Here is a 20,121-nt window from a genome sequence, read left to right on the forward strand (position 1 = left end):
GTGGTCAATGGTCAATCCGCCCCGCGGTCAATGGTCAATCTGCCCCGTGGTCAATCCGCCCCGCGGTCAATGGTCAATCCGCTCCATGGTCAATGGTCAATCCGCCCCGTGGTCAATGGTCCGCTCCGCGGTCAATGGTCAATCCGCTCCATGGTCAATGGTCAATCCGCCCTGTGGTCAATCTGATCCGTGGTCAATGTTCAATCTGCCCCGCGGTCAATGGTCAATCCGCTCCATGGTCAATGGTCAATCTGCTCCATGGTCAATGGTCAATCCGCCCCGTGGTCAATGGTCTATCCACCCCGCGGTCAATGGTCAATCCACCCCACGGTCAATGGTCAATCCGCCCCGCGGTCAATGGTCAATCCGTCCGTGGTCAATGGTCAATCCACCCCGTGGTCAATGGTCAATCCACCCCGCGGTCAATCCGCCCTGCGGTCAATGGTCAATCCGCCCCGTGGTCAATGGTCAATCTGCCCCACGGTCAATCCGCCCCGCGGTCAATGGTCAATCCGTCCCGCGGTCAATCCACCCCGCGGTCAATGGTCAATCCGCCCCGCGGTCAATGGTCAATCCACCCCGCGGTCAATGGTCAATCCGCCCCGTGGTCAATGGTCAATCCGCCCCACGTTCAATCCGCCCCGTGGTCAATGGTCAATCCGCCCCGCGGTCAATGGTCAATCCGCCCCGCGGTCAATGGTCAATCCGCCCCATGGTCAATCCGCCCCACGGTCAATGGTCAATCTGCCCCATGGTCAGTGGTCAATCCGTCCCGCGGTCAATGGTCAATCTGCCCCATGGTCAATCTGCCCCACGGTCAATCCGTCTGCCCCTGCCTGTGTCCTGCGGATTACTCTAACCGTTCTGTAGGTAGACCGAGGCACAATGGCATTCGGTTCGATTCGTAAAATGCTGTAATCCACAACAGGCAAAAACCTACACAACACTGAGTGCGATGAGAAACATTTGGTGCAGTCAGTGTAACTTCCGTTTGTGCACTTTACAAAAATAAAGAGCACATTAGCTGGTTTTGGTGGATTGCTGACCTCAATGTAAAAGCATAAATCTCTCTGAACACCAGTTCACTCACTTTGCAGCATTCTACTGCTCGATTCCCATTTGATGTTTTTGTTCTGATTTGTAAAAGCCATCCCACAGAGATAGCTAAAGATTTTCAACACTAAGCTGCAAAGTGTCTGTCTGAATAACCGAACACGGCCCATGAATTACCTATTGCTTTTGTTATTTTTAGTCTTGACGATTCCAACGCACTCCTGGCCGTCCTCCCACGTTCTACCCTCAGTAAGTGTGAGGTGATCCAAAACTCTACTGCCCCATGTCCTAACTTGCACCCAGTCCCGTTCACCCATCACCCACTGTGCTCGCTGATCTCCCGGTTAAGCAACGCCTCGATTTTTAAATTCTCATCCTTTGTTTCAAATCCCTCCATGGCCTCACTCCTCCCTATCTCTGTAATCTCCTCCATTATCAGGTGAAGGAGTGGCGAGCTATTGTGGAGCGATGTGATCGGGGCCCGGGAGAGGCGTGAGTTTGGGGCCCAGAAGAGCCGAGGGTCCAGGGGCAGCATGGGCCAGCCCACACTGCGATATGTGCGCGCACTAGGCCCGTGTAGCAGAGCTGGTCTCCAGTCGTCCTGGTTAATCCTTGCCACTGGACCAAGACCTAGCTCTGTCAAGCCCGTGCGGTGGCTGGTGTGCAACAGTCACCCCACGTTAAACAAATCCACACAGGCATCTTCCATTCTTCAGAATGTAGGTCGGGACCGGGAATATCAGGTCCTTCATTGTAGAACCTGTGAGCTCATCCTTTTTTGGTGTGGAAGCAAGTCATCCTCGATACGAGGGACCGCCTATAATGATGATGAATCACTTTCAGCCCAACATCACTCCAAGATGTCTGCGCTCCTCTAATTCTGCCCTCTTGAGCATCCCTGATTTTAATCGTTCCACCATTGGTGGCCGTGCCTTCTGTTGCCTGGGCCCTAAGCTCTGGAACTCCCTGCCTAAACCTCTCTGCCTCTCTTTCCTCCTTTAAGACGCTCCTTAAAACCTATCTCTGTGACCGTCACCTCACCACATACCTCCTTGTGTGGCTCGGTGTCAACTTTCGTTTAATTACACTCCTGGGAAATGTCTTGGGATGTTTTACTACGTTAAAGGCGCGATATAAATATATGTTGCTGTTATTCTTCTTTGGGTCTCATGGAAATAACAACACCCACTCTAATTACCTTTCCTCTCCCTAATGACCTGCACTCAGCATGGGGCTGCCTTGGGATGCTAATCTTTTGGCAGGTTTCTGCTAAAGAAAACACATCTTAACCTAGCTCAGGTCCAAGCCCTTTCATGAAAAAAACCAGCAAAAGATTCAAAATAGTGAAAATGATGTCTGAGCAGAAAGGTGTCCCAATATACTTTGAAGGAATAATACAGCTGAAGTGATCCTTTTGCAACCTAGACTGTAATGTATTTTCCCGTAGATGCTGAGAGGATGTTCCCCCTCATCGGGGAATCTAGAACCAGGGGACATAGTTTCAGAATAAGGGGTCGCCCATTTAAGACGGAGATGAGGAGGAATTTCTTCTCTCAGAGAGTCGTGAATCTTTGCAATTCTCTACTTCAGAGAGCTGGGGAGGCTGGGTCATTGAATATAGTCAAGGTGGAGATAGACAGATTCTTGAACTACAGGATTCAAGGGTTATGTGGAGCAGACAGGAAAGTGGAGTTGAGGCCAAGATTAGATCAGCCACGATCTTACTGAATGGCGGAGCAGGCCCGAGGGGCCGTATGGCTGACTCCTGCTCCTATTTCTTATGTTCTGGTATAGCTTGCATGAACAGTTGGCAGAAACCAGTGCTGACCTTGCCTGTCGACTGTGACCAGTAATAAAGAAACCGACAGGTCAATAAATGTAGGCAGAACGGAGGGGAAGGGCATAGTTCTCTCTGATGCACAATCCAGATGCTGGGTCAGTGCAGCATTGATGGAGGTCTGACCACACACCCACCCATTTGGACACACGAGTTGTGTGTGGCTTGGAGATGTCGATGGGGAGTTAAAAGAAAAATAATTCCCTGGAGTCCCCGTTCCAAAATAAAGCAAGTGTATATTTTGAATAGCAACAGAAACATCCTGGAACAATAGTATAGTCTTCGACAATAATGTGGATGGGGGAGGAGAGGAGGGAAAGGGACGCCTGCATCCTTTGCTTCACAGTAACAATTACACTGCATTCCATATGCATCTATCTGTACAGTGCTCTTTCCTTAATGCTTTCTCACACATACACCAATTCCTGCTAAGGTTTCCTATTTTTAGTGCATGCACTAAAACCAGCTATTTCCACCTCTATAACATCGCCCGTCTCCGTCCCTGCTTCAGCTCATCTGCTGCTGAAACCCTCATCCATGCCATTATTACCTCTAGACTTCACTACTGCAACACACTCCTGGCTGGCCTCCCACATTCTACCCTACGCTAGTTAACTTGAGCTCATCTAAAACTCGGCAGCCCATGTCCTAACTCGCACCAAGTCCCGCTCACCCATCACCTATGTGCTCGCTGACCTACATTGGCTCCCGGTTAAGCAATGCTTCGATTTCAAAATTCTCATCCTTGTTTACAAATCCCTCCATGGCCTCGCCCCTCTCTATCTCTGTAATCTCCTTAAGCCTCACAACTCCCCGAGATGACTGCGCTCCTCAAAGCCTAGGCTGATTCGCCAATTCGCATTGTCTTGTCTTCAACTTGAGCATCCCTGATTATAATCGCTCAATCTTTGGTGGCCGTGCCTTCTGTTGCCTGGGCCCCAAGCTCTGGAACTCCCTCCCTAAACCTCTCCGCCTCTCTTTCCTCTTTTAAGACGCTCCTTGAAACCTACCTCTTTTGGTCACCTGCCTTAATACCTCCTTATGTGGCTCAGTGTCAAATATTTTGACTTATAATACTTGGACGCTTTACTAAGTTAAAGTCGCTAAATAAATACAAGTTTTTGTTGTTGACGGTGAGGATTTGGACTGCATACTCCCAGTTCAAATGGTTTCGAAAAGCACTGTATGCTTGTGACTCAGAGGATTAGGGTTGTCTAAGAAGAATGACTGTCGTGACGTCTTGTTCTATATTTTGCAGTGAAACCTAAGAAACCGAAGAAGATTCCAGTGGAGATCGACCCAGATGAATATTTGCCACCACTGGGAAAAAGTGAGTGAAATTCTTTTGAGGCCTTTGGGTTTATCGTTTCTATTTGATGGTTAACGTTTCTCCCTGCGTAGGCTGATTCGCCAGTTCGCGTTATTTTGCCTTCACTTCAGTGGTATAGGCTGACCGCTCTGTGACTGTCCAACAGGAGGCATGGCCTCTGCAGGCCACTGTACAGTTTGAGTGTCTCGTGCACCTCTCAAAGGAGGAGCAGCTCCGTTCCAAGAGGAAGTTAGGAATAGAAAGGGCCACTGGGAACGTGCCAGGGATTTGAACAATTAACCTTTTCGAGTCTCATGTACTCTGACATGTGCACTCGTGTGACTACAGCCCCCAAAACGGCTAGATAGTTCATCAGATTTTGGCTTAGGTTCAGGATGAAAAAGAAAGACTTGCATTTCTACAACGCCTTTCACGACCACCGGACGTCCCAAAGCGCTTTACAGCCAATGAGGTACTTTTGGAGTGTAGTCACTGTTGTAATGTGGGAAACGTAACAGCCAATTTGCGCACAGCAAGCTCCCACAAACAGCAACGTGGTAATGACCAGATAAGCTGCTTCTTGTTATGTTGATTGAGGGCTAAATATTGGTCAGGACACCGGGGGTAACTCCCCTTTTTCGAAATTGTGCCATGGAATCTTTTACATCCACCTGAGGGAGCAGACGGGGCCTCAGTTTAACATCTCATCCGAAAAACGGCACCTCTGACAGTGCAGCGCTCCCTCAGCACAGCACTGGAGTATCAGTCTAGATTGAGGGGGCGGGTGGAGAGAGGGGAAGGTGGAGAGAGGTGGGGGGGGGAAGCCTGAGAAAGGGGCGGGGGAGTGGACCGGGAGGCCATTTGGTTGAGGGAGGGGGGGGGAGCGGACCGGCTGATCACTTGGTTGGGGGAGTGGCCAGGGCTAGGGGTGGGGGAACGGACCAGGAGGCCTTTCGGCCTGGGATAGGGGCAGGGATTGGCACCGGCATGGGGGCGGTGGTGGGGGGGGACTTTAATAATTGGAGGTAAGTTGTTGCAATGTATTTTAATGTGTCATTATGTTGCTGCAATATATTTTAATGTGTTTTTAAGTTGATGCAATGTGTTTTAATGTGTTTTGAATTTGCTGCAATATATTTTAATGTGTTTTTAAGTTGATGCAATGTGTTTTAATGTGTTGTGAGCTGGCTGTATGTTTACTTTCCAGCCTCAACCTGCATTATGTCCAAGGTTACCGTGGCAACCCGATCTTTTTGGTGCAGAACAAGGCTCCACCCCCAAAACTGAAGGACAGATTAGGCTGCGCCAAAATGGAGAAATCTAACGGGGAAACTTAGAACATTCTTTTTTGGCGAACTTGGGCCCCCAAAAAACGGGCATAACTATTCAAGTACACCAAAAAAAAAGTTTTGGGGAAAACTGAGCCCATGGAGAGGGGCGCACACACAGTGCCGGACCGCATGTTGTGTTTTTTCAATGTGTGCTTTCAGTCGGAGGTTTCCTGGGTTATAACTCTCCTTCACAACATTTTGACTCTGTTATTCGGGCTCCCAAAGATAAGGAACACAAGACTGAGTGAAGAAAGAAAGACTCGCATTTGTATAGCGCCTTTCACGGCCACCGGAAGTCTCAAAGCGCTTTACAGCCAATGAAGTACTTTTGGAGTGTAGTCACTGTTGTAATGTGGGAAACGCGGCAGCCAACTTGCGCACAGCAAGCTCCCACAAACAGCAATGTGATAATGACCAGCTAATCTGTGTTTTTGTTATGTTGATTGAGGGATAAATATTGGCCCAGGACACCAGGGATAACCCCCCCCTGCTCTTCTTCGAAACAGTGCTGTGGGATCTTTTACGTTCAACTGGGAGAGCAGACGGGGCCTCATGCGAAAGACGGCACCTCCGACTGGAGTGTCAGCCTACATTTTTTGGGCATGAGTCCCTGGAGACAGAAAGCAATGTCATTATTGCCAGTTCTGGGACAGATAAAGTGTTGCATCTGCCTGTTCTGATTGTTCAAATGGATGTTAAAGATCCCATGACACTAGAAGAGCAGGGAGTTCATTGGGTGCCCTGGCCAACATTTCTCTCTCAACTGACTGATCAAAAACACATCTCTGTCCTGTTTTTGTGGGATGTTGCTGGCTCAGAGTGCCTGCTTATTTTGCTTATATAACCCGCACAGTCAGAACATTTTTCAGATTGCAAGGATCCTCGGGACTGTTTCGGACAGATAAACTGGTTTCCTCAAAGAGAGTTAAATGTTTGGAATAATTTATCAAACCACGCAATGTATAAATAGACACCACGATGGGAGAGTTAATGTATGAGAGGGATGAGCTCTAATGGCTCGGTTGACCTTTTCTCGTCTCCGACCTTTCCTGTGATCGTATATTATACAACAACAACAACTTGTATTTATATAGCGCCTTTAACCTAGTGAAACGTCCCAAGGTGCTTCGTAGGAGTGTTATGATTAAAAAAAATGTTGGCACCAAGCTACATACGTAGAAATTAGCGCGGGTGACCAAAAGCTTGGTCAAAGAGGTAGGTTTTAAGGAGCGTCTTGACGGAGGAAAGAGAGGTAGAGAGGCAGAGAGGTTTAGGCAGGGAGTTCCAGAGCTTGGGGCCTCGGTAACAGAAGGCACGGCCACCAATGGTGGAGTGATTATCATCAGGAATGCTCAAGAGGGCAGAATTAGAGGAGCGCAGGCATCTCGACGGGGGCGGGGGGGTGGGGGGCGTTGTGGGGCTGGAGGAGATTAGAGAGATAGGGAGGGGCGAGGCCATGGAGGGATTTGAAAATAAGGATGGATGAGAATTTTGAAATCGAGGCGTTGCTTAAGCAGAAAGCAATGTAGGTCAGCGCAGGGGTGATGGGTGAGCGGGACTTGATGCGAGTTAGGACACAGTGGGGGAAGTGAGGAGTAAGAGTGATCTATGAGGAGGGTGGAGATGGAAGCTGTGCCCTTCGGAAGGCTCTGATGCAATCCAAGGGTGAAGATTTACAATATTCTTTTGTATGTGCTGCAGAGTATTCTCATCCTTGTTTTCAAATCCCTCCATGGCCTCGCCCTTCCCTATCTCTGTAATCCCCTCCAGCCCCACAACCCCCCCGAGATGTCTGTGCTCCTCTAATTCCGCCCTCTTGAGCATCCCTGATTATAATCGCTCAACCATCGGTGGCCGTGCTTTCTCTGCGTAGGCCCCAAGTTCTGGAACTCCCTCCCTAAACCTCTCCGCCTCTCGACCTCTCTCTCCTCCTTTAAGACACTCCTTAAAACCCACCTCCTTGACCAATCCCTAATTTCTCCTTATATGGCTCAGTGGCAAATTTTTGTCTTATAATACTCCCTTGAAGTGCCTTGGGACGTTTTAGTACGTTAAAGGCGCTATATAAATACAAGTTGTTGTTGTTGTGGGAAACCAGAAGTTGCTGTCCGGTTTACTCTTTAATGAGCGCTGATCTCACGTTGAGGAATAAATGTTGGCCAGGACACTGGGAGAATTCCCTTCTTCTTCTTCGAGTACTGCCGTGGGATCTTTTACGTCCACCTCAGAGGCTCAATTTAACGATTCATCCGAAAGACGGCACTTCCGACAGTGCAGCACTCCCTCAACGCTGCACTGGAATGCCAACCTCAAGTCTCTTAAACCGTGTCTGACAGGGTTGAAATCAGAAAGCATTTTTTTGCGCAAAGGTTAGTAAAAATTAAAAATCTGAAACACTCTTCCCCAAAACATAGAAACATAGAAACATAGAAAATAGGTGCAGGCCATTTGGCCCTTCGAGCCTGCACCACCATTCAATATGATCATGACTGATCATGCAACTTCAGTACCCCATTCCTGCTTTCTCTCCATACCCCTTGATCCCTTTAGCTGCAAGGGCCACATCTAACTCCCTTTTAAATATATCTAACGAACTGACCTCAACAACTTTCTGTGATAGAGAATTCCACAGGTTCACAATTCTCCGAGTGAAGAAGTTTCTCCTCATCTCAGTCCTAAATGGCCTACCCCTTATCCTTAGACTGTGACCCCTGGTTCTGGACTTCCCCAACATCGGGAACATTCTTCCTGCATCTAACCTGTCCAACCCCATCAGAATTTTATATGTTTCTATGAGATCCCCTCTCATTCTTCTAAATTCCATTGAATATAAGCCTAGTCGACCCAGTCTTTCTTCATATGTCTCCCCTCAGCCTCTTCTGTGGGTGCTGGGTTCAGTGGAAATTTTCAACACTGAGATCGCTAGATTTTTGGGGGTCGGGGAATCAAAGAATATGGAAGTGAAGCGGGTAAATAGAGTTGAGATACAGATCAAACATGATCTGATTAAATAGTGAAACAAGCTCTAGAGGCTGAATGGCCTACTCCTGTTCCTACTCCATGTTCCCAAGAATTTAGCTGTCCGATTTACTCTTTAATAACAGTTTAGCTATGAGGAAAGATTGAATAGGCTGGGGTTGTTTTCTTTGGAACACAGGAGACTGAGGGGAGACCTTATTGAGGTGTATAAAATTATAAGGGGCCTAGATAGAGTGGATAGAATGGACCTATTTCCCATGGCGGAGGGGTCAACAATCAGGGGCCTTAGATTTAAAATAATTGGTAAGATGTTTAGAGGGGATTTGAGGGGTAATTCCTTCACCCAGAAGTTGGTGGGGGTCTGGAACTCACTGTCTGAAAGGGTGATAGAGGCAGAAACCCTCACCACATTTAAGAGGTACTTGGATATGCGCTTGAAGTGCCATAACCTGCAGGATTACGGACCAAGAGCTGGAAAGTGGGATTAGGCTGGATAGATTTTTTGTTGGCTGGCGCAGACACAATAGGCCAAAATGGCCTCCTTCCGGTAAGTTTGTGATTCTATGAATAGTTCTGTTTAAGTTCAGCTTTATCTTGTATATAAAAGCGCCGCACAGTTTTATTATCTCATCTCCTAGTTTTTTGGGGGAAGGGGGCCCAGACAAGGTTGCTCATTGTCTTGCCTGTTATTTATTGCAAGTGCAGAACTCCTGGCGATAGCTTTAATGACAGACGCTCGTCTCATTCCCTCTTTCTCCACAACCCCATCCAAGCCCTCTGATTGAGAGACTTTCTAATACAAAATCAAATAACTTATTAACATTATTGCAAAAAACAAAGCGATCGTTTGCCCAGTCAGTTGTAAACAAAAGGCTCGAAGTTACTCTTGGCAATATTAGTAGGCGAACCTGAATTAATTCATATGACATTCCTCGGTCCACAATTTTAAAGGAAATGTGATCTATTTATTTTAATGGCCTGTTTATTAAAGGTCCAACAATAATTTGTAGCATCTTGTTAAATCAAGTCTAAAATTACAGCGGTGTATCAGAGTAGAACATAAGAATTTCACAATGAGGAACGACCTTTTGTCTCATGCAGTTTTTTCCATCATACATCTACAACTGGCATTTATATAGAGCCTTTCCTGTGGAAAAATGTTTCACAAAGGCACGAGGGGCAGCGGAGGGGGGGGAAATCTGACCATTACTCACCTTTATCTGTTCAGGCTCATATTTCTCAATTCTTTGTGATGTCTAATTGCTTTCAGAGAGTTTACAGAGTGAAGCAGCGCAGAAGGAGGCCATTCAGCCCATCATGCCTGTGCCGGTCGGGTAGCTGTGCTTGAAAGTTGTCTCCCTGATACACAATCTTCAGGATTGCCTGTGTGCTTTTTTTGTATTCATTCATAGTCGCCGGCTAGGCCAGCATGTATTGCCCATCCCTAATTGCCCCCGAGAAGGTGGTGAGCCACCGCCTTGAATAAGTAGCTCGCTATTCCAGGGGGCAGTTAAGAGTCAACCACATTGCTGTGGGTCCGGAGTCGCATATCGGCCAGACCGAGTAAGGGCGGCAGATTTCCTTCCCTAAAGGACATTAGTGAACCCGATGGGATTGAGTGCTGTAGAATCATAGAATCAAAAAATGGTGACATTACAGAAGAAGACTGAGTCCGTGCCGGCTCTCTGCGAGTTTTTTTCCTTCAGGTACTTACTGATCCAACTCCCTTTTGAAAGTCACGATTGAATCTGCCTCCATCACCCTCTCAGGCAACGCGTTCCAGATCCCGACCACTCGCTGCGTAAAAAGGTTTTTCCTCATGTCGCCTTTGAATCTTCTGCCAATCACCTTAAATCTGTGTCCTCTGGGTCTGTGCCATTCTAGAGCAAAGTTATAGGTGGATTTCTTGGGTAGCTGGAGCTCAGGCCTACTGGTCTGATTTCTGAGGGATTTCCAAGCAGATTGAGTCTCACTGCAGCCATGTGGATGGTGATTCTCGGGGGCCCCGTCAGCAGACAAAAGGGCTGTAACTCAGACCAGAAAATTGGTGAACTTCCCGACCCGCCTCACATTGACCAAATGTAAAGTTGGCCAAAGCAGTCCAATTCCCTTTATTCAAAGTGGTGTCATTTAAATTGTTTTTGTTAATTTGAGTATTTTCTGAGCAAAAATGCATCTTTGAATTAAGAGGAGTAGACTGCATTAATCTGGAAAGACTTGCCTGCAGCACCATAGATCGATGGAACGTCCCTTCTCAAAAGGTCGGCAGGGTTATGGGGAGAAAGCCGGGGTGTGGGACTAAATCAGAGAGCTGGCACAGGTACGACGGGCCGAATGGCCTCCTTCTGTGCTGTATGATTCTATATAGGGCCCAAAATTGGTGGACTTACTGTCCGCTGCTGGCGAGTTTTCTGGGCGGTCTCCCTGGTTTCTGAGCGGTCTCCCCTCCAAGCGAGTTTGGTGGAGGCCTCCTGCCAGCGGGGAGGGAAGACTGCTGGGGACCGCCCGCTGACGTGCGCCGGCGTGCAACGCGCGTAAGTGTCCTCCCGCCTGTTGCATTGCCAGTTTGGTCCGGGCGGTCCTCCGTTCCAGCAGGGGGAAGGACCGCCACGTGGAGCAGGTCTAACCTCAACAGTAAGTGTGAAGACCTGCAAAAAAAAGTGTAAACTGTCATGTTTGTAACCTTCACATAACTGTAACCTTTATGTAACAACACTGTACACTGTATACACTGAGAAATGCACACCTTGACCACAGGGGGTGAACTTGTGGGAGACACTCCTCACCTGGTCACCCAGGTATAGAAAGGGAGGTCCCACGCAGGGTCATCACTTCTTGGTCCAGTGAATAAAGGTACAGGTCACAGAGTGACCTTGTCTCCAGTATGTGCCTCGTGTGATTTGCTGTAGTGTGTAAGGACACAACATTTGGCGACGCGAAACGGGAATCAACGACTCAAGAGAATGGCCACCGGTAGCACGGACGAACAGTACTGTGTTGGTGAGGACTGGGACGATTTCGTTGAGAGGCTCCAGCAGCGCTTTGTCACGAAGGACTGGCTGGGAGCGGCAGCGGCTGACAAGCGGAGGGCGCATCTGCTGACCAGCTGTGGACCTAAGACGTACGGGCTGATGAAAGTCCTGCTTGCACCCGAGAAGCCGGCAGACAAGACCTTCGAGGAGCTCAGCAAACTGATCGGTGAGCACCTCAAACTGGCGAGTAGTATACACATGGCTCGACACCGATTCCAAACGCACCGACGTCGGGAAGGGCAGAGCATACTGACTTCGTTGCGGACCTTCGGCGCATGGCCAGCCTCTGTAAGTACACAGACGCCTGCAGGGGGGAGATGTTATGGGATTTCTTCATTGAGGGCATTAGTCATGCCGGGATTTTTAGGAAGCTAATTGAGACCAAGGACTTGACCTTGGAAGCAGCGGCATTGATGGCTCAAACCTTCATGGCGGGGGAAGAGAAAACCAAGATCATATACGCGCGCAACTCTGGTCCCAAATTGGCGATGGAGCAGGGAGTTAACATGGTAAACGCGACTCAGAACCCCGCAGGCAGGCAAGGGCAATTCGACACCAACCAGGCAGTAACAGACACTAGGGTGGGTCCTCAACACAGACAATGGCAGGTTGAACGGACATTTACACCATCACAAGGGACAATACGTCCCGGGATGGGACCATTGACACCCACAAACAGAGTGCTCAAGAGTAATCAAAGAGACAATCAGAGAGGAATGCCTGGTAACAGCTCTTTTGTTCACAACAATCTCAGCTCATGCTGGAGGTGCGGGGCAAACATGCTGTGAAGACCTGCCGGTTTCAACAATTCATCTGCAGAAATTGTAACTTGAGTGGACATTTAACCAGGATGTGCAGGAAGCCCGCAGCGAGGCTGGTTTACGAAGTGGATGAACCACAAGAGGGGTCTGCAAGGCAGGGGTATGCCTGGGACACAGCAATGGATGCTGAAGTTCAGCGGGTTCAGGTGGCAAACATCCACAGCTCATACACAAGAACGCCACCTATGATGAAGAGAGTACTGTTAAACGGCATCCTGGTACGCATGGAGCTGGACACAGGAGCCAGCCAGTCACCCCTGAGTGTCCAACAATTCGAGAAACTGTGGCCACTCAGAGCTAGCAGACCCAGACTTGAATGCCTTGACACGCAATTATGGACGTACACCAAAGAGATCATCCCAGTGCTAGGCAGTGCAATGTTGGTGGTCATACATAATGGATCTCAGAATCGGCTGCCACTCTGTATTGTCCCGGGAAATGGTCCCGCGCTTTTGGGGAGGAGCTGGCTAGCCGAGATGAACTGGAAATGGGGGGATGCGCACGCCATTTCATCTGTGGAGCGAAGTTCATGCTCACAGGTCCTACAAAAGTTTGAGTCATTATTTCAACCTGGCGTCGGGACTTTCAAAGGCACCAAAGTAGTGATACGCATCACCCCGGACGCCACACCAGTGCACCACAAAGCCAGAGTGGTGCCGTATGTGATGAGGGAGAAAATTGAGAGTGAGTTGGACAGGTTGCTAAGAGAGGGTATAATTTCGCCCGTTGAATTCAGCGACTGGGCAAGCCCCATCGTCCCTGTTCTAAAAACGGATGGCTCGGTCAGGATTTGTGGCGACTATAAGGCCACCATCAACCGAGTGTCCCTTCAGGACCAATACCCGCTTCCGAGAGCGGAGGATCTTTTTGTCACACTGGCAGGCGGCAAGCTGTTCACCAAGTTGGACCTCACTTCGGCCTACATGACCCAGGAACTGGCCGAAGAATCCAAGCTTCTGACCACCATCACCACACACAAGGGGCTGTCTGTCTACAACAGGTGTCCGTTTGGCATTCGTTCAGCCGCCGCCATCTTTCAGAGGAACATGGAAAGCTTGCTCAAATCCATCTCCGGAACAATCGTATTTCAGGACGACATCCTTATCACGGGTCGAGACACCGAGGAACACCTCCACAACCTGGAGGAGGTGCTACGCCGACTGGACCATGTAGGCCTGCGACTAAAGAAGTCCAAGTGTGTGTTTTTGGCCCCAGAGGTCGAGTTTTTGGGCAGGAGGGTTGCCGCAGACGGGATCCGGCCTAACGAATCCAAAACGGAGGCGATCCGTCGCGCGCCTAGGCCCGGCAACACATCGGAGTTGCGTTCATTTCTGGGACTATTGAACTATTTCGGGAACTTTCTGCCGAACTTAAGTACATTGTTGGAGCCGCTACACGTGCTCTTGCGTAAGGGTTGCGATTGGTTTTGGGGGGACTGTCAGGAACGGGCTTTCAATCGGGCGCGGAACCTGCTTTGTTCTAATAAGTTATTGACCCTGTACGACCCCTGTAAGAAATTGGTTTTGACATGCGATGCATCATCCTATGGTGTAGGGTGCGTGTTGCAGCAAAGTAATGATGAGGGCCAACTCCAACCTGTGGCTTATGCCTCCAGGTCGCTCTCCCAAGCAGAAAGGGAACATGGTATGGTTGAAAAGGAGGCACTCGCATGTGTCTACGGGGTGAAAAAGATGCACCAGTACCTTCTTGGCAGAAGATTCGAGTTAGAAACGGACCACAAGCCGTTAACATCCCTGTTGTCCGACAGCAAAGCGATCAATGCCAATGCATCAGCTCGCATACAGCGATGGGCTCTCGCGCTGGCTGCATATGACTACACCATACGGCACGGGCCAGGCACCAAAAATTGTACTGACGCGCTCAGCAGGCCTCCACTGGCCACCACTGAGGGGGCAGCGGATCAAAGCGTGGAGATGGTCATGGCTGCCGATGCCTTTGACAGCGCAGGCTCCCCCATCAGCCCACCAGATCAAAACCTGGACAAACAGAGATCCCCCCCTATCTCTGATTAAGAAAAGTGTCCTGACTGGGGATTGGGCGCCTGCACACGGAGCATGCCCTGAAGAGGTCAGACTGTTCCACAGACGGATGGATGAGCTCTATGGGACAGCTGAGTAGTCATACCCCAGAAGGGAAGGGAAGCATTCATCAGGGAACTCCACAGCGAGCACCCAGGCATTGTGTGAATGAAGGCCATTGCCCGGTCACATGTATGGTGGCCGGGAATTGATGCAGACCTGGAACACTGTGTTCGCAGGTGCACGACGTGTGCCCAGCTGGGCAATGCCCCAGGGAGTCCCCACTCAGCCCGTGGTCCTGGCCCACCAAGCCATGGTCACGTATTCACGTAGACTATGTGGGCCCGTTCATGGGAAAAATGTTCCTCATTGTTGTTGATGCATACTCGAAGTGGATCGAGTGCATCACATTGAATTCGTGCACGACATCCACTACAGTGGAGAGTCTGCGTGCGGTCTTTGCGACCCATGGCTTGCCGGACATCCTAGTTAGCGACAACAGCCCGTGTTTCACTAGCTATGAATTCCGGGAGTTCATGTCGGGTAATGGCATCAAACATGTCAGGACTGCGCCGTTCAAGCCGGCTTCCAATGGCCAGGCGGAACGTGCGGTCCAAATCATAAAGCAAGTCATGCTCCGGATTCAAGGACCCTCCCTTCAATATCGTCTATCACGCCTCCTGCTGGCCTACAGGTCCCGACCGCACTCGCTCACGGGAGTCCCGCCTGCGAAACTACTCATGAAACGTACACTTAAAACTCGGCTGTCCCTCATTCATCCAGTCTTGTCAGACATTGTTGAGGGCAAGCGCCAGTCCCAAAATGAGTGCCACGACCGTAACTCAAAAGGGGAGATGGATAGAAATGGATGACCCTGTATTTGTTCTTAATCACACTGTGGGGCCCAAGTGGCTTGAGGGTACTGTAATTGGTAAAGAGGGGAATAGGGTCATTGTGGTCAGACTTAACAATGGGCAGATATGCCGCAAGCATCTGGACCAAGTAAAAAAAAGGTTCAGCATGAACACTGAGGAACCTGAGGAACATCATGAGATGCTGCCCACACCACCGCCAGTGAACGAGCAACAAGAACCGTCAGCAGCATGCACAGTCCCTGCGGTCAGTTCGGACGAGCCGGAATCACCACAGGTGACAAAGACGCATGCCAGGGCTCAACAACCAGAGCCCCAACTGCGGCGCTCCACGAGAGAGCGTCGACCACTTGAAAGACTCAATCTTTGACCCAAAGACGCTGGGGGGGAGGTGATGTCATGTTTGTAACCTTCACATAACTGTAACCTTCATGTAACAACACTGTACACTGTATACACCTGAGAAATGCACACCTTGACCACAGGGGGTGAACTTGTGGGAGACACTCCTCACCTGGTCACCCAGGTATATAAAGGGAGGTCCCACGCAGGGTCATCACTTCTTGGTCCTGTGAATAAAGGTTCAGGCCACAGAGTGACCTTGTCTGCAGTATGTGCCTCGTGTTGATTTGCTGTAGTGTGTAAGGACACAACATAGACCACCACTTTTCTTTATTTTTTTTGCAGGGATTCAGGTAGATGGGGTCCCCTTGAAGGAATTCTAGGGGTTTTTATTTTATGTATTCAAAAATGTTTTATTTCATCAGTGCCCCCCTCCCTGGGCCCGACTCAATCCTCGGCGGTACTTTGCCGAGGATCGCATTTGCCGCCGAGAATGGGAGCTACCGCCCGCTGCCACCCAGAATCGGCTCGCAAGTCCCAGTTTTGCCGCCGGGCGGTCTTTCCCAGATTTTTCCATGAAACTTCCGCCCAATGTACCGTCAGGATCTCAGCGGTCCTTTGGGCATTACTTGGGCGGAATTTAGCTTCCACCAATTCGGGCCCCTATGATTCTAAATGCAGATAAGGAATAACAGCGTAACAGAGAGTGTGCGGAGACCAATGTTATTTTGAAGTTGGAACTTTAATGCTGAGGGTTCGAACATGGCATAGAATGAGTGTAAAGTAAATTTTAAACATGGAGGGTGTGGGGAATGTCACTTGATGTGTAGTCTATGACACGGTCCTCTTCTGTTGCTGTTGGTTACACTGTAGAGAAAATCAGCAAAGAATTATTTCAAACAGAGAGCGATGTCCTGCAACCAGCTATTTAGGAGAGAAGAGTTGGGTTCTAGGCAGAATGTCTCATTCTCCTTCTTTGCCGGTGTCAGCTGTGGCTCAGTGGGCAGCACTCTTGTCTCTGAGTCAGAAGGTTCTGCATTCAAGTCCCACTCCAGGGACTCAAGCACATAAATCCAGGCTGACACACCCGAGGGAGTGCTGCACTGTTGGAGGTGCCGTCCTTCAGATGAAGCGCTAAACCGAAGCAATGTCTGCCCTGTAAAAGATCCCAAAGCACTATTTTGAAGAAGAGCAGGGGAGTTATCCCCAGTGACCTGGGGCCAATATTTATCCCTCAATCAACGTATCAAAAAAAGATTATCTGGTCATTATCACATTGCTGTTTGTGGGAGTTTGCTGTGCGCAAATCGGCTGCCACATTTCCTACATTTCAACAGTGACTATACTTGAAACGCACTTCTTTGGCTGTAAAGTGCTTTGAGACGTCCAGTGGTCGTGAAAGGCGCTATATAAATCCAAGTCTTTTATCTTTTTTTCCAACTTTAGAAATTCTACAGGGTATGATAGTGGCCATCTGCAGCATTTATTACAAGTATTAGCTAATAAAGTGGCGCAGTCACAGGTTGTTAGATTCAATTGGCTGCTGTTTTAACGTCTCCAAAAGAAAAATCTACCATGGCGTCACCGTGTCTCCAAGTGAAGTCTGAAGCCCCAGTTCTGTGCACCCTTTCTTCTCGGACCACCATTGATGTGGTGCGCAAAACAGCAGCCAAAATTTGTACAGTTCTTACATAACATGGCTTGTAGTATTTTCTCCAGGCCTGCGTGTTTACAATGACCTCTGCCAGCCCTGCTCTGCTTTCGTCCATAAACACCGTTATGACGTTAGCCTCACCCAAAGTCAATATTTATTGAGGTTTTGGAAACTGCTGTGTTGTTGCTGGCGCTGATGCCTACCTCTAAATTAATCTGCCACGCCACCAGTTCCAAACCAAAGACAGAGCAGACATAATACAGTGCAGATGTGCCCCCACCAGAAATGCGTGGTTGTGTTCGCAGAGATTTTAACTCTTCCACTGCTGCAGACTGCCCTGCTGTGGCAGGATTGTCCCAGACACTTCGTCAGTGGGCCTGGTAGCTTCCGGATGTTGACTCAGGTGGCCCGCTGGTTCTAGCAATAGCAAGAGGGAAATTTCAACCAGACATTTCATATGCATTGCAGAATAACTTCAATCACACTGCTTGTTCAAAAACAGAACAATTGCTGCACTTTAGAGATTTTCTTGACGTTCATGGGACGCAGGCAATTTGTCCACCATTAATTGTGATGAGCTGCCGCCTTAAACGGCTTCAGTCTCTGAGCTGAAGGCTATTTTCGTTGCGGTTTTGTACAATGGAGTAGTTGGTTAGGCCATTTCAGAGGGGCAGTTAAGAGCCAACCACATTGCTGTGGCTCTGGAGTCAGATATAGGCCAGACCGGATAAGGACGGCAGATTTCTTTCTCTAGTGAATCAGATGGGGTTTTTAAAGACAATCCAGTAGGTCACCATTACTGATACTAGCTTTTTTCACACATTGCTATTAAGAACTAGTTGGTTTATGAACAAAGGTTTAATAATCACACTACACATTACCAGTTCATCCACTGTGCTCACAACTGCATACCTCATTGTGGATGACCTAGGTGGATGACTGGGGCTTTATTGAGTCTTGTGAACATCACATGACTGGTACATACGTTACAGTGTCAAATATTGTTTGATAACGCTCACGTGAAGTGCCTTGGGATGTTTTGCTACGTTAAAGGCGCTAAATAAATTAAAGTTGTTATTGCTACAGTTGATGCCCCTGATTAGCAGTCCAGTCTCCTATTGAACAGCCGTTGCCCTTGAATAGCAGTATGGTGCTCTATTGCAGTAATTGCTGGTGAATACAGTAGGGTGCTCCATTGCGACAGATATTGCTGCTGAATTTCACTCCCACTCGATTACCACAGTTGTTTCCAGTTTCCTGTTTTTAACATTTATATTTTACTGGACGGTTTCTCTGATGGTTAGTTGGCCAAGAACATAGGTTGCGTTGGTAATGGTTTCAAGACCGATAGATTTGGCTCTCTGGAGGCTGCATTGCATTCATTAATTACAGAAAGAATTTAAATACTGTTTAATCTAGGTAATGTTTTTAATGCTATGTTCAGAATTAACATGAGTAAACAATTTGTTAAAGTAACCCACTCAGACTTTGCTTGGCTCTAATGACTTACATAAAATGATTTTTGCAAAAACATTAAGCTGTTCCCTATGTGCTCTACTTGCATCAATTTTAATCTCAAGTCTTCTAAAAGTTATTCGCATGCATGTCTAGGACTACCCTGACCAAGCGTACCTGTACCATGCCATGACAGAACTTGCATGAGTGGATACTAGACTGCGTGAACAGAGCAGGTAAATGCAGGTATTAGACTGCATGAACAGAGCAGACATATGCAGCTGCTAACATGCCCAGATCTAGTTTTGATGTGCATCTGCCATGCAGCATATAAATGTGCAAGCATTGAACTAAATGCCTGTCTCCAAGTTGCAAGAGCTTTTCCCTGCAATTCACATCATGAATGTGACTAAACTGGCTTTGGTTGGGCTACAACCTCAAGAAAGATTTAATTTGGAAATATTTCATAACCCTTCCAATGTCTAGACTGATCAACGGGAGATCAATTGAGTGAGACCGCAACATTTTTCAATCTTACAAAAAGCGGCCATTTCTGTTTTCGGACCTCACCGAGTAGAGACTTCTATGACTTCTACATATGAGGTGTGTTCGGTTGTATCCAAATCCAATTCTCCCATCTTTAATTCCTCAATTGTCTCCATCCCTCCTTTTCAGAATGCCCTCCCCTGGGTCTCGAGTCCCACGAAGTGGCTGATGATCAAATAATAGCATCTTCCTTCCTTCGACATGGACTTGGCCCCCAGCGTGTTCGACTGAACATACAGGTGAGCGGGCTCAGGAGTTGTAGCACACAGCTCCTTCATCACACAATCAGAATTTTTATTTATTGTCCTTAAAAGTTGTCGGGCTGGATTTTTGGCTTTTAACATTTTGGGGTGCAAATCGGGGCGGAGCGCAAAAGTTTGAGCCTAGAAATAGTTTGCGCCCTCGTCATGTATTTTCGGCCAAAAAGTCATCTGGAGGAGCGTTGGTGTTAAGTCAGGCGGTTTTTCTTTCCCTCGAGCTTTCATTTTCTTACAAAGACTCACACCACAGCACAACATAGAAAATATACAAGAAACAAGACCGACAAAGTAGCTACAGTAAAGCATCATGTCGACTTGAGAGCACATCTGGGTACTGCTCATCATCCAAACTACCAGCCTTTCTGACAAACCCACCCATGAGCCCAGCAAACATAATCAAATTGGTATTAAGCATACTAATGGAATAAACGGTATTACAGAACTAGCTGGGGTAAAAGTGAGAAAGACTTTTATTTATATAGCGCCTTTCACGACCACCGGACGTCCTAAAGTGCTTTACAGCAAATGAAGTGTTTTGTGAAGTATAATCACTGTCATAATGTAGGAAGCGGGCAGCCAATTTGCGCACAG

General features: G+C 48.3%; 1 protein-coding gene across 1 annotated transcript in view; it reads left to right on the forward strand.

The window, feature by feature from the left end:
* The window catches only part of LOC139234984 (inactive carboxypeptidase-like protein X2), an 81,835-nt gene that overhangs the window by 30,479 nt on the left and 31,235 nt on the right, over window positions 1-20,121 (forward strand). The window contains exons 8-9 of the mRNA XM_070866041.1: window positions 4,149-4,220; window positions 19,400-19,509. Of these exons, the coding sequence (XP_070722142.1) occupies window positions 4,149-4,220; window positions 19,400-19,509 (182 nt within the window). The remainder of the gene's footprint in view (window positions 1-4,148; window positions 4,221-19,399; window positions 19,510-20,121) is intronic.

Source organism: Pristiophorus japonicus, chromosome 22, assembly GCF_044704955.1.
Source record: "Pristiophorus japonicus isolate sPriJap1 chromosome 22, sPriJap1.hap1, whole genome shotgun sequence".
NCBI classification, from domain to species: Eukaryota; Metazoa; Chordata; class Chondrichthyes; family Pristiophoridae; genus Pristiophorus; species Pristiophorus japonicus.